The following is a 13,972-nucleotide window of genomic DNA, read 5'->3' as shown; positions in this document are numbered from 1 at the left end:
TACACTTGTCTGAGACCACTGCGTTTCCAGTAAGCGTCTCCACTGACCTTCTTAATTACCATTGTTACGTCTTAAATAACCAGTGCTTTAAACTGTAATGAACCAGATGTTTTTTAAGAACGGCACTCAACTACTCAATTTGGGGAAAGAGGTAAAACACATGTAAAAGTTCACATCTGGGGTTTTAGTTTTAAAATGAACTATGGGGTTCAACTCTGGGGTTCAACCCCATTCAATCAATGGGGTTGATTCCAGGAGACCTTCCTACTGGGGCCAATCCTGGCTCCTCAACTGGGTTGATGGGGAGAGGCACGCGTCACAGGTGAGGGTGCGGCGGAGCAGCCCAAAGGCATCCCAGGTGAGATGAGGACTGAGCCACCAGACACCCTGCCCTGCGGATCTTCCCATCACACTTGCCGTAATCCTCCTGGGTGGGTGAGAAATGGCCAACAGAACCCTTCACTCAGCAACTGAGGCCACAGGTTACACAAGAGAGTGAAAGAGCAGGGGCTGCCCTCATTTCTCTGCTTCCAGTGTCCTCCGCGTGCACCCCCAGGAAGGTTCTGCAGGAATTAAGGGTGAAGGAAAAAGGATGATGGAGAATGAAGGTGGTGTAGATGGATGCAGGATGCAGGATAAAGGCAAGCAATTGGGCACCTGGCCCTGAAGCCTCCTGCCGGGGCCCAGGACACGTCGGAAAAGGAAGTGGGAGGAGGGAGCGGTGTGGGCAGGTTCAGTGGGGGCTCCAGCATTTCCAAAGAGGAGGGTATGAAGTGGGATAGAGGGCACGGGGAGCTTGTCTAGAAGATGCATTTGCCTGGCAAACACGGTTTTAACAAAGACTGTATGTTCTGGAGATGCTGGTCTTGGAGAGGCAGCTGGAAGGGATAAAGCAGCGATGGGGACTGAGTCCATGCCTGATTGGATGGATGGATGGATGGATGCGATGGATGGATGGAGTGAGTGAGTGAGTGGTTAAAGGAACCTTAGACTTCCCCAGGCAGCGCCCGGCAGCGGTCACTGCGCGCCCAGCTAGCGGGAGGGGGGCGTAGGCGCGCAGGGCGCCAAGGCCCTCCCTTGGGGGGGGCGGGGGCGGGGCGGGCTGGGGGTGGGGTTAGAGAAAAGGACCCAACGCGATCCAAACTTCCGGTGCCTGCGGAGAACCGAGCGGCTGTGGTACAGATAGAGGCTGCACAGAGAGTGGCTGCACGGCCGGAGGCTGCAGGGCGGACGCGCGGCCCGGCGCAGCCATGGTGAAGATCAGCTTCCAGCCCGCGGTGGCCGGTATCAAGGGCGACAAGGCCGACAAGGCTTCGGCCTCGGCCTCGGCCTCGGCCCCGGCGCCCGCCCCAGCCGCTGAGATCCTGCTGACGCCGTCTCGGGTGAGAGGGACGGGGGGTCGAAGCGCGCCTTGCCGGCCCCGGCGACTACCCGAGGCGCATCGGGACCCCGGAGTCTCGAGCGGAGCGGGGGTGGGATTCCGGAATGGGTCATCCATCCCAGAATGGGGAGGGGCCTTGGGTCCTGGCCCTCTGCGGCAGCCGAAAGCATAAGTCTGAAGAATGGGAGGGGCTCCGAGTCGATGGTCCCAGGTGAGGAAGCGCTCAAGGTCTCTTCCAAAAGTGGACCGAGCCCTAGGCGCCTGGCCCCGAATAGGGGAGGGAGCTGGTCCGGAGAGGTTCGAGGAATGTCGGTGGGGGTATATGTGTATGTTTCCAATCATGGAGGAGGGGCCGCGGGTCGAGTCCCCAGGTGGGGGATGGGAGGAGGGTTGGACATTGTTTCCCCAAAGTAGGGCGGTGGGTTGTGATTGGTGGGGAATGGGGAAAGGGGCTCTGGTGCCAACGAAGGGGGCGGGACTATTGATTGCGTCCCAAACGGGGGACTGCTGGGGCCAAGGGATGTGCTGTTGGTCTGCACCTGAATTGGTGGACCAGAAAGCGATGATACATGAAATGGAGATAAACCAGAATCCGCCTGGCCGCACGTCCGGGGTTCGAGATTCGGGGTTACGAGGCTGGGTGCCCTGATCCCACCGCCCCCCCTGCCGCCTGGGCCTTCCTGCCCTCTTCCTTCCTCTCCCGGCTCCCTCGCGCACTGGGCTACCCCCTCCACTCCGCGGTGCCCTGGTGCCCTCTAGCACCCAGGCTGCGCTTTGTGGAGGCGGGCCTCGGTGCACCCCGCCCCCTCCAGCGGCCTCCCCTCCTCCCCTTTCCCTCCGGCCTGGGGGAGAAGAGGCATTTCCGCCGTGGAAAACTGTCTGAGCTGCGTGGAGTCCGACCGGGGGAGGGCCCAGAGGGGGCAGGACGCGTGGCGGGCAAGGAGGGGAGGGAGAGAGAGCTGGTCCAGCCTGGCTCTATAGTGTCTCGGCAGAGGTGTCTACGCTGCTTCCACGCGGCCGTCGCTCCTGGCGTTCTTGGGGCGCACCAAGCTCCCGTTCCCCCCCCCATGGGAAGTCTTCCTCAGCGCCAAGGCCCCTCCCCAAGTTGATGGCTCAAACTAAACCTTGCTGGGGGGGGGTATGGGAGGGTGGGTGCTTCGGGATGACCTGTGCCCTGGAAGAGAGGACACAGGAGAGGGTCCTCAGAGGTGGGTGTTATAGCCAGAGCAAAGACACCTAAGTGAGGAATTCCAGGAAGAGCCTTGGCACGCTCCCCTGCCCTGGTGTGGTCGCTGCAGCATCAGTGACCCCCGGGGCTGGGTTTCCAGGGGGTGGGGTGCTCTGCAGCCGCCACCAGAGCAGCTCCATCTGCTTCTGATGCTTAGTTGGGGGTGGGGACACTTCATATTTGAAGGCATGGCCTGCAGCTTTAAAAGTTTGCAGGGGGCCCTTTAAACCTCCTTCCTCCCTTCCACTTAGCCCCTGGAGGGTGCAGGGCTGGGGGCCCAAGGCAGCACACCCACTCCTGTCTTCTCCAGCTGCTACTCCCAGGGCCAGGCACCCAGCTGAGGCCTGGAAAACTGGACCCTGCCTCCAAAAGCTATAGGATTCGGGCAGGAGGGAGGACCAGCCAGACAGTGGAAGGATGGATTTGAAACCCACCAGAAGGTCTGCCGAATCTCACAGGAGTGCCACATCCTCCGGCAGCAGCTGACGGGTGTCAGGTGGGATGGTAGATGCCAGCGTCGCCTTGGCGGTAACTGACATCCAGCTTCTGGCTCCAAAGTCAAGCGTCCTCTCTTCCCCCTCATCCAGGGTGAAATGGAAATATCAACATTTTCCCTGTGCTGTTTTCAATGGCTTCGAGCCTGCTGAGTGTGCCTCGCCCCCAGCCCTTGTTAGTTGGGTAGGGTCTCCTGGCTGTCTTAATTGGCAAGGGGGAGCGATGGGGCCCCTGGAGGAAGATGAAAATCCCAGCCCCTTTAGGACAGATCTGCTTATTAGTAAACTTTCACAGCTCACTGGCCCTCAGGGGATCAGGGGAGGCTTTGGGGTGTCGCATGTTGGCTCTGCCAGTCGCCTAGTGGAATCGGAGCCTTGGGGAGAGAGTGCACTTCTGTGAGCCTCTTGTGGCCTCGCCTGGCCAGTGGGTACGTTTCCCCCACATCCAGTGCCCCACGTAGAGCAAGGCCCCCCCATTCTTGCCTCCTATGTCGCCCAGTGAGCTCAGCAGACGCCCAGCATTCACAGCAGCCCAGGACCGCATCGGCCTGGGGCGAGCGGACTGGGAGCCCTAGGAGCTGCTTCATCATTCAGGACATTTGGGTTTGTCCCGCGCTGACGGGCCTGCCGGAGGAAAGCGTATCAGAAGGTCTGTTTCGGCTCGGGGTGACCCTGGAACCCTCCTTGGTTACTGAACTGGACTCGAAAATAAGATTTAAAGCCCTGGAAGGACCACTCGATGAACAGATGAGTTCACGAGTGCCTTTCACCAGTGAGCCACCCTCTGGCTGTCCTAATAAAATTTCAACCTGTGTGCAGGCCCCAGGGGCCAGGGTAGGGCGGCAGGAACACTCTCACATTGGGCCTCCCCCTGCTTCTGAGTAAAAACTGAAACAAGGAGGATTTTGTCCTCACATGTGCCGCTGGAAGGAGGTGCCTCGGTGGCCAGGAAGGGATGGGTGTGAGGGTCCAGCTGCGCCTCCAGCTGCCCCCCCCCATGTGGTGCTTGCCTCCCAGATGAGGAGGGGCCTGCGCTGATGGGCAGCTGGCAGCAAGCCAGCCTGGAAGGTGGGCTGGATGGGGAGCACCCCCTCTTAGTAGAGCCTTGGCACTTGCTGGATTCTTCCCCTTTGGAGGCCCACTGGCCTGCCCTGGGCCTCTCAGCCCAGTTCCCCTCTCCCTACGATCTGCCTGTGTCTTTGCTCCCCCATGTGTGTGCACGCGAGCACACACACACACACACAGCCAGGTGTGGGCATGTAGAGACTCGAACAGTCTGGGCTGGGGGCCTGCAAGGGGAGAGAACCGTGTTCAGTACAGTCATCTCAGCGCTGGAATTTTCTCCTTGGCTTTTGCTTTTGATTAATGGCCCCTGTGTCACCCCCTCCCCCAGCCCGCATACCTGGGGATCAGATTTCACTTTCCTGGTCCTGGCCTCAGGTCCTGGGCAGGAGGGAGCTGAGTCTCCTGGAGTGGTTGGGGGAGGGTCCCCTGCCGGCCAGGAGGGTGGATCGCAGGGCTTGGCGTCCTCCTGCCCCAGTGCCCCATCCCCGCCAGCCCTGCGGCCTGGGCCAAGAGGACCTTGGTGAATGGGCAGTCCTGCCCTTTGCCCGCCTGCCCTGGGCCTTCCCTGAGGGGCTGTGGCGTTTGGACTTGTGCCGCAGTGGCTTTTCTGCTTTCTCTCTCATTTCCCTCTTCTCTGTTCTCCCCACGGCCCATCCTTGCATGTTTCAAGGCTGTCAGCAGATTGCCACAGAGGATGAGTTTCTCTTACCATAAAAAAAATGTTTATGGTAAGAGCAGGGAAGCGCAGCCCCTGCAGTGTCTCCGCGCTGTGTCTCCCCCAGGAGAGCCCTTCCAGCCGCAGCTCTGCTTCTCTCCCCCCAGCCTTTGTTCTCTGGGGTCTCACCCTGACTGTCAGGTACAGAACAGAAGAGGGAATCTGCCTGGCCCAGCCAGGCAGAGCAGTGCAGAGGGCTGTCGGGAGTGTCCTCGGGGTCCATGCCCTTCCTCCTCACACGGCCTGCACCGTGGGCACCGGTGGGTCCCAGGGCAGGAGTGGGTTTCCCTGATGGCAAGTTCACGATGCCTTATCAGCATTTACCCAGCTGACGTCTGTACGTCTGAGCACAGCTCTGCGTGCTCAGTGGGCAGAGGCCCAGTCCCCCCACCCCTGCTAGGCTTCTGTCTGTCTGTCTCTCTCTTTCTCTCTCACTGGAGCCCTTGCCTTTGTGGCCTGCAGCCTGGGAAAGAAAGATGCTGAGGAGGGGGCACTGGCGCTGGGGAGGTGAGGCGAGACCCGCCCCCAGCCGTCTGCCCGGGCCTGCTGTGGCTGCATTTCTGGCTCCCCTGCTAGCTGCCTCCGAGCAGCCTGCAACTGTAGTTACTCTGCTTGCGGTTCATTTCGACATCCTTACCGAGGGAAGGTAGCTGGGGAGCTCTGTCCATGAGCCCTGCGGGCCTTCTGAGTTAATGCTTAAGTTGGCTGGGTTCCCCCTGGCTCTTCTGGCCCTGGCTTTGCCTAATCATTTAAGGAGCTCCACTGCAGGCTCCGTGAAACAGGCAGGCCTAGGCCTGGGCGCCTTTCGGGTCCCTGGACATGTGGCCCACGTGCCCCACACGAGTGCATGGCGAGGCCTGTGGCTCAGGAAGCCCTGTTGCCATGGAAGCAGTATTTTTCTACTTTCTGGAAGCCCCCAGATGCGTGGCTGTGGGTAACTGCTCCGTGGAGGGGGGGCCTTCTCCTGGGGCTCCAGCATGACAGGTGAAGCAGCTGGGGGCTTCGGGAAGCAGGCCCCTCGGCCGTCATTCCTGTCATTCTGGGTGAGCTGCGCAGCCCGGATCCTAAGGGGTGAGGCCCCAGGTTCCAGCCCAGGCTGCTTACAGGCTCCCCAGAGGCCTCTGAGGGCTGCAGCTCGGGGCTGACCTTTCAAGCACTGCCAGCGAGGGCAGGATTCAGGGGCCTCCCGCCCACCTGGGGCTTTACGTCCCGGTCCCAGTGCCTCTGTCTCGAAGCCGGGACACCAGCAGCCTCTGGTCCTGCTTTCCCTTCCATCCCTCCTGCTCAGCCATGATGCTTCTGGGGGTTTGGCCTCTGCGTGTCAGGTAGGGAGGGGTGCAGGGCGTGAGCCATGGGTGTGCCCTAGAGGGGTCTGTAGGAGCAGGATAGGAAGCCGTTGTCCACAGCTCTAGGAAAGGGGAGGATCCCCAGCCTTCACAGGCACACCCACAGAGACGTGTGAGGACACAGGGTGGGATCCAGGGGTCCTGGCTGGAGGCTGTCCTCAGCCACTTGCCTCATTTTCCTCTGGAGCCGCTCCCCACTCTCCGTCCTCCCTGACCGCCTCCCCACCTGGGGCAGCCTGGCCCCCCTGCCCGGCCCCTCCCCCAGGCACATAGAAACACCTGACCCAGCCAGGAGCAGAAAGGAAGCTATAAAACTGGTAGGCCTCCCTTGTCTGTGAACCTCAATTGTGGAGCTGGCCCTCGGGCTCTTGCTTTGTAGCCCATTGACTTTTTTTGTTTTCTGGTTTTTTTAAAAGCAGTTCTCATAAGCTTGCTTTTGCTTCTCTGGTTTGCAGGAGCAAGGCATGGCCACTGTGCAGCCTCGACAGCTGGCTCGTGGTGGCCCTAAAAAAAAAAGAAGGAGAGCTTTAGCTGATAAAGATCTGCTATTTTTATCTACCACTTTATCCTTTACAAAGGCTTTCAGGGTCTCTGTCTCCTTTAATCCCAACAAAACCCTGTCAGGAGGAGTCTGTTCACATTTCACAGGAGGACCTGCAGAGGGTTGGAGGGTCCGGAGGCTGGGATGTTCCCCACGCATGGATCGCAGCCCCTGCTGGGGGCCTCTGGGTCCCTGCAGCCCTACTGGTCTCGCTAAATACAAATGTTGTGCCTCCAGGGCAGGATTCCCAGTGGGTGTGGCGCCTTTCTTCTGCGTCACCCACCTTTCCTTAGGAGCCACTGAGGATGGCTGGAGCCCCTGGGTGGCTTGTTCCTGCGAGACACTGGCAGAGCTTGGTCATCGGGTCGCCCCATCCTGGGCTGATCCTGGGAGCCCGTTGGAAAGGCAGAACGCTTGCAGTCCCCCACCCCCTCCCCCTGGCAGCTGTCCCTGGAGGCCCTGTGAGCAGTGGCCGCCCAAGTGTGCTAGTGACCCTGGTTATTGCCCCCAGGGAGCCCCAGCATGCCGAGGAGGTGCCAGCCAGGGGGGTGGTCTCACCAGGTGCTTCTCTGGTTTCGATCGCAGCACCCCTGCAGCAGGGCCCGGGTGGGGAGAGGCCCCAGGCCTGCAGACGGCCCAGCCTGTGAGGGGGTATGGGATGGGCCGGGTCACCTCTCCGTCCTGTGTCTCCATCCCATGGTGCTGGAGGCTGGGGGCCACTGGCCTGGTGACACATGTGCCTCGTGATGGGGCGGTGTGTCTTTCAGGCATTTTCTACCCTTTTCCTGAGGAAAGGGTGTGGGGAGAGGGGAGCGCTCCAAGCAGGGAGGCATCGCCCCCTCTGATGGGATGCCCCTCTACTCCCTGAGGCCCAGGTCCCACACCCCCATGTGCCCCAAGCACAGCAGGCCCTGCACCCCGCCCCTACCAGGCTGGGCCCCCTGTGTGCCCTGAGAATAAAGGCCTGTCTTGGGTAACTTGGACCTGCATCACGTCCCCACTGCCGACCTCCCGCTAAGCAGATGAGGGAAGAGTGGAAGCGGGCACAGAGCGCTAAGCAGACGGTTAGCGGCGGGGCCGGAGTGAGAAGGCCCAGGCTCCCCTCCTGCCCCCCCACCTCTGCCACAGCTCCTTGAGGTTGGCAGGGGCACTGGCCTCTACCCTCACCCGGCTGCATCTGGACACCGTGGAGGAGGGATTGAATGATGGATCCCAGAGGCAGAGCCGGGCCTGGGGCTCTTGCAACATCTCCAGGGTGAAGGAGGCCCGGGTTAGGGCAGGGGTGCCGGTGAGGAAGGGCACAAAGACGCGCAATGGCCGAGCTCACACAGCTGGGAGGAGCCCGAGTCACGAGATTCTCCGTCCAGCGCCCCAGGGAACGCAGGGCTGCTGAGCCTTACACACGCCTCCGGCCACTGGCCCAGACGTGTGCGGACTGGAGTTGGGTCCGCCTGGCTTGCTGCTTCTTGGCAGTCCTGCAGCTACTGTCCCGAACCTGAGCCTGGAGGAACCTCCTGCCCTGGCCTGCCTGCCGGTAGCCACGTTCCCCTCCCGGCAGAGGCTTCCGGAAGCCTCCAGACTTCACCCTGTGGGCCTGCTTCTGACAGCCTGCTCGACACCAGCGCCCGTGTGATGCCATCGCCGCCCCGGCAGGCTGGCCTCTGCCCGGGCTGGCCGGAGGGTGCGAGCTCCCGCGCCCAGACCCTGCGGGCCTCCCAGAGCCCTGTCCCCACTGGTCAGTGACCGTTTCCTGCCACAGCTTCCTTGGAAGAGCCCAGCAGACTCCCCACCCCCGCTGTCCCCATCCCGGTCCCTCTGGGCACTCCAGCTTTCAGGTGGATCTTGTCACTTCCTACCTCCGAAGCCTTCCTTGGTCCCCACTGCCCAGGGCAGCGGCTCCCTGCCTGCCCAGTCACTCCAGTTCCTACAGGTTCCTAGGCCTGGCTCAGTCACCAAGGCCATATCTGTGCTTCCCCCCCCCCTCTACATTTGAAAGAATCTACTGTGGTCACAACTGGTATAATGAAGGGGGCTAATGGCGTGGGTGATTCAAAACACGCTTAGTCCCCGTGGGTCCAAGGTGGGGCTCCGTTTCTCTTTAGATGGGAACAGCTGGGGGGTCCTGGTAACGCTTTCCTTTCCTTCCAGAGACGATGCTCTGTGTGTCCTGAGCGTCGTCCTCCCCTCCCTTTGCTCCAAGGCTCCTTCCCAGCCAGCAGAGTGAGGTCTCACTTCCGGAAAGGGGTGGCAGGGATTCCCAGGGGTGCGGGGCCACCACGGGGCTGACCCTGCACTGCTGTCCACAGGAGAAGCGGCCCCCCTACCACCGCTACAAGAAGGGGAGCTCTGTGGGCGGCCTGTGCTACCTGTCGATGGGCATGGTCGTGCTGCTCATGGGCCTGGTGTTCGCCTCTGTCTACATCTACAGATACTTCTTCCTCGCTCAGGTGAGGTGGGGCGGAGGGAGGCGGGGCCTTGGAGAAAGAGTGGCGTTTTAGAGAGGGCAGGGCAGGGCGAGCGATTGCCGTGGGTGTGGGCCGGCAGGATCTGGCCCTGTGAACGGGGGAGAGGAGGGGACAGCAGGAAGCCCTGGACACGCCCCCTAGGTGGGAGGGGTGCCCGGGCAAGCCCAGAAGCCCTGCCTCCTTCTCCTCTCTGGTCTTGGTCCGGGAGACAGGACCGGGTCCCCGTCCTCTGACTGCCATGGGCTCCAGAGGAGTGTTCTTACCTATCTCTTTGGTTGCATCTGAGGCTGACAGGGAGCTCTCCCAGGAGCACAGTCGGCGATGGGGGAGCCGGGATTGGAATCTGGGCTGTGAGGCCCGCAGCCCCTTCCCACAGCGTCACCCCAGGGCATTAGCACCAGAAACTCAGGTGCAGCAGACATTGGAACTCTGCGATCCCTTCAGAGCCCGGCCCCTGTGCCCATGGATCTTGCTCTAAGGACATATATTCCACGCGTGGACATTTGGACTATAAACCATGAAGGGTGGAGGGTGGCTTATAGACAGTCATCTCCACCTATGATCACACCCTGGTTATCTGCTCACACAACCAATCTGGGCACGAAGCTGGGCCAAAGAACTGGTCGTGGTCACAGCAACCTTGCGATCAGCCCAGGCCTGGGGAGGGAGGCAGGGCCACCAAGCTCTCAGAACTGAAGGTAGTTGAATGAAAGTTTGCTAATAGAATAACCATGAACATAACGAATGGGGAATCTCGGAGACAAAAAGGTTGGGAATTGCCAGTCATTTATGACCCAAGTGACCTCTTCCCACCCTCAAGCGCTGGACTTTGACTTTGTTGTCATCCAGTTTTTCTACGGTGGAAATGACTAAAGAGTTTGCAGTCCATGTGACCTTACCCTTGACACCTCAGCTCCCCTCCGTCCACGGCCTGCTTCCTCACCTGTTCCTGGTTGTCACTTTCTGGGGCCTTTTCCTGTTGCGGCTGTGGCCCTGCCCTGGACCTCCCCTCTGATCCCAGCCCCCCTCATGCCCTCTTGGGGTTCCTCACCCCACCCCAATTCCCAGGGAGTAGGAGAACCTCAGAGCAGCCTCTGGGTCTACACCCTGGGACAGTATGATTCCTGTGTGACGATTCATCCTCCCGGGACAGCTTACACTAAAACAGACAAAGGGGTGTCTGCCCATCGTGGGCCAGACCTGGAGGAGGCCCTGGAGAAGTAGGAGGGGCCCGCGGTCCACCGGTCAGTTACGTAGCCTCGGTCACGCCAGGCTGCCTCCCTTCCCTTACTGATGGAGTGATTAGGCGTGCCCCTCATATAGGAGACACCATGTTTGTGTAGGTTTCTCGGGAAGCACAGGATCCAGGGAAGGTGGTGGGTCCTTGCTTGAGGTTAGACACGGTGCCACCAGAATCTGATAACGGCTGCCTCTCAGCTCCTGCCTCCTCCCTCCAAGGTCTGCAGGGCCTCGCAAAGGGGGCAAGAAGGGCGGGCAAGCACCCCCTGGTGGTGGCGGAGGGTGGCACCCTGCAGGGCCCAGCCTGTCCAACCCAGAGTCCCCCTGTTTGCCCCTGAGGACACCCCTCCGACCCCAGGCTCTTTCTCAGGTGTCTGTCCCCCCGCTGGTCTGCCCCATTTCACAGCCATAGACTCATGGACTCGGAGGCCAGAGGGGCCTGAGGGGTCACCTTGTTTTACAGATGGGGAAACTGAGGCCCAAAGAGGTCGTCCTCCTAGGAACTGGCAGACCCGGCTCACCCTCCCTGACTCCCCATGTTTCTTTGTTTCTCCATCTGTGAAGTGGGTGTCACAGACCCATCCTCCCTGCCTCCCCAGGCCTTCAGAGCCGGGAGTGGTTGGGCAGGCAGCATGGTCTCACGGAGGGCGCTGTGTGACCAGACTCTCCCTCCCTCTCTCCCCCCGCCCCCCTCCTTGCTCAGCTGGCCCGAGACAACTTCTTCCACTGCGGCGTCCTCTACGAGGACTCCCTGACCTCGCAGGCCCGCACCCGCATGGAGCTGGAGGAGGACGTAAAGATCTACCTCGAGGAGAACTACGAGCGCATCAACGTGCCGGTGCCCCAGTTTGGGGGCGGTGACCCTGCAGACATCATCCACGACTTCCAGCGGGTGAGGCCGGCCAGGGACCCGGGGCGGGGTGGCGCGGTGAGGGGGGCGCCACGAGGAGGAACAGGTGTGAAAGGAGGACGCCCACGCCCCTTGTACAGACTTGGAGTACATACCGTGTAATATAAACCATGGAGTAGATATCTACGGTTTAGGTCAATCAGGGATTTAAAGAGGCCGCTTTTATCATATACGTCATGCGGTTATCACTGAATGTGAACTAGTCACGGTTGATTTTCTCCTTGGCCACCTGCCAGCTGCGGACGCTGGCTGGAACAGGCGAGGCCAGTGTTCCTTTTTACTGAGCTGTTTCCGTGTTGACATCTTATCAAGATGCAGCACCCGGGGTTGGGAGGGGCATCTCTCACTGAGGGTCCAGGCTGTCCATAGGGGTGGCGGGACCTCCCAGCTTTGGTGAGATGCACAGGGGGGACGTTGCCCTGAAATTCAAACCTCGGCTGTATACCCCCAAGAAGAATCCTTGTCACAACCGAAGCATTTAATAGTGTTTTCATCTAGTGAGTGGAACCTTCCACAAACACAGGCTGGGAGAGGAGCGGGAGAAGGGGTCCCTGCCCCGGTGCTGAGGAATCTGGGTGCGTCATGGGTGCGGTGGGGTTCGTGCCTCATACAGCCCTCCGGGGCCAGTCCCTCACCTGCGGAGACTGACGCGGCCCCCTCTTCCTGTTCAGGGTCTCACTGCCTATCACGACATCTCCCTGGACAAGTGCTATGTCATTGAGCTCAACACCACCATCGTGCTGCCCCCTCGCAACTTCTGGGAGCTCCTCATGAATGTGAAGGTGAGCAGGGCCCCGGCAGCATCTTCTCTCCCTTGTCCTCCCTCCATGAGACAAGGGAAGGATGGGGGGCCTGGGCGTTGCTGTCAGCTGGACCCAGCACCCCAGGTTGGTGCCCCCACCTCCAGCTCCCTTCTCCCACATTCAGAGTCAACACCTCTCCTTTCTGCCCCCAACCAGCCTCCCACTTCTGCCTCCCTCACTTGGGAAGAACCCCAAGACCAGCTTCCTTAGTGTTCATGGCCATGCGCCACATCGCCCCATGTCAGCAGTGCAGGGAGGTGATGGGGGCCCTGCCCCCGAGGAGCGCTCTCCCTAGGGTGGGAGACCAGACTCGCACACACGTGACTCACGGCAGTGCAGGTGCAGGTGCAGAAAGTGCCTAGGCACGTCAGAAAGGCGAGCCATGCGGCCTGTGGATGAGGGGGTGGGCGTGTTGGATGGGCACTGCAGGCGCTGGGGGGGCTCGGCTCAAGCTAGCAGAAGGAGGGAGGCGAGCGCAATGGGCAGTCGGGGACCGAGAGCGGCGAGCCCTGGTACTGACCCAGTGCTGTGGCCACTCCCTTTGCAGAGGGGTACCTACCTCCCACAGACGTACATCATCCAGGAGGAGATGGTGGTCACGGAGCATGTCAGTGACAAGGAGGCCCTGGGCTCCTTCATCTACCACCTGTGCAGCGGGAAGGACACCTACCGGCTGCGGCGCAGGGCCACCCGGAGGCGTGAGTGGCAGACTCCACCCACCTTGGCCCCTGCCCTGAGCTCCAAACCATGGCCACCCTCTGGCAGTGCCTGGCAGCGTAGCTGGAGACCAGCTGTCAGAGCTCAGATTGTAGCAGCAGTAATAACAGCTGATGAGCACGTACTACGTGCCAAGCACTGCTTCACACTCTTTTTTTTTTTTTTTTTTTGCGGGTACGCGGGCCTCTCCCTGCTGTGGCCTCTCCCGCTGCGGAGCACAGGCTCCGGACGCACAGGCTCAGCGGCCATGGCTCACGGACCCAGCTGCTCCACGGCATGTGGAATCTTCCCGGACCGGGGCACGAACCCGCGTCCCCTGCATCGGCAGGCGGACTCTCAACCACTGCGCCACCAGGGAAGCCCCCTGCTTTACACTCTTTATGTCCTCCTAAGAGAGTGTAAGTTACCATCATCCTCATCCTTGTCATCATTATTCTTGCCGCCCCTTTTAAAGATGAGGAAATGGAGGCACAGAGAGGTTAAGAAGCACCTCCGAGGTCTCACAGCAAGAAGGTGGCAGAGCTGGGAGGTCTGACTCCAGCTTTTGAGCTCATGCCGCTGTACCGCGCTGTCTCTGGGTGAATCTGGGTTTCATTTCCTGGGCCTCCTCCTCCCCGGCCCGGGTCCTGAGGCCCTGCTCAGGCTCTGAGGCTGGTGGCCTTTGTGGCCCAGACAGTTCTAGGCCAGGACACAGGCCTCACTGGGATTTCTCTGTTCTCTCCCAGGGATCAACAAGCGAGGGGCCAAGAACTGCAACGCCATCCGCCACTTCGAGAACACCTTCGTGGTCGAGACGCTCATCTGCGGGGTGGCGTGAAGCCCCGCCCCTCCCTCCAGGCCCCGCCCCTTCCCTCTTCCATTTTCTCTTCTGGCCACTCTGGCCCTTCCCCTTGCTTAGCTTGTACTTTGGACGCCTTTCCATAGATGTGACGTGTCTTCCCGTTTCTCTCCAGCCCTGCCCGCCTCCCTGTACCAGAGCTGTGACCTCTCAAGGCCTCACCCTCTGCTGACCTGAGTCTGGGGATAGAGGGGGCGCCCCAAGATGGTTTCTGTGACCACCATCTTGAG

At 60.7% G+C, this 13,972-nt stretch overlaps 1 protein-coding gene across 3 annotated transcripts; it reads left to right on the top strand.

Moving 5' to 3' along the window:
* Positions 1–1,115: 1,115 nt before the first annotated feature.
* On the top strand, positions 1,116–13,767 carry ITM2C (integral membrane protein 2C). 3 transcript variants are annotated; one of them, XM_067740257.1, is made up of 6 exons: positions 1,116–1,382; positions 9,077–9,217; positions 11,178–11,366; positions 12,056–12,166; positions 12,735–12,885; positions 13,630–13,767. In XM_067740257.1, exons 1-6 carry the CDS (start codon positions 1,251–1,253, stop codon positions 13,719–13,721), a joined length of 816 nt encoding a protein of 271 aa, XP_067596358.1. In that variant the 5' UTR covers positions 1,116–1,250; the 3' UTR covers positions 13,722–13,767. The 3 variants fall into 3 exon arrangements, with proteins under 3 accessions (XP_067596358.1, XP_067596360.1, XP_067596359.1); XM_067740259.1 differs by lacking the exon at positions 1,116–1,382 and adding an exon at positions 1,496–1,592; XM_067740258.1 differs by lacking the exon at positions 1,116–1,382 and adding an exon at positions 1,681–1,699.
* Positions 13,768–13,972: the final 205 nt, after the last annotated feature.

Source organism: Pseudorca crassidens, chromosome 6 (assembly GCF_039906515.1).
Source record: "Pseudorca crassidens isolate mPseCra1 chromosome 6, mPseCra1.hap1, whole genome shotgun sequence".
Taxonomy (NCBI): Eukaryota; Metazoa; Chordata; class Mammalia; order Artiodactyla; family Delphinidae; genus Pseudorca; species Pseudorca crassidens.
The sequence above is the reverse complement of the archived record's forward strand: the minus strand, read 5'-3'. Positions and strand labels throughout refer to the sequence as shown.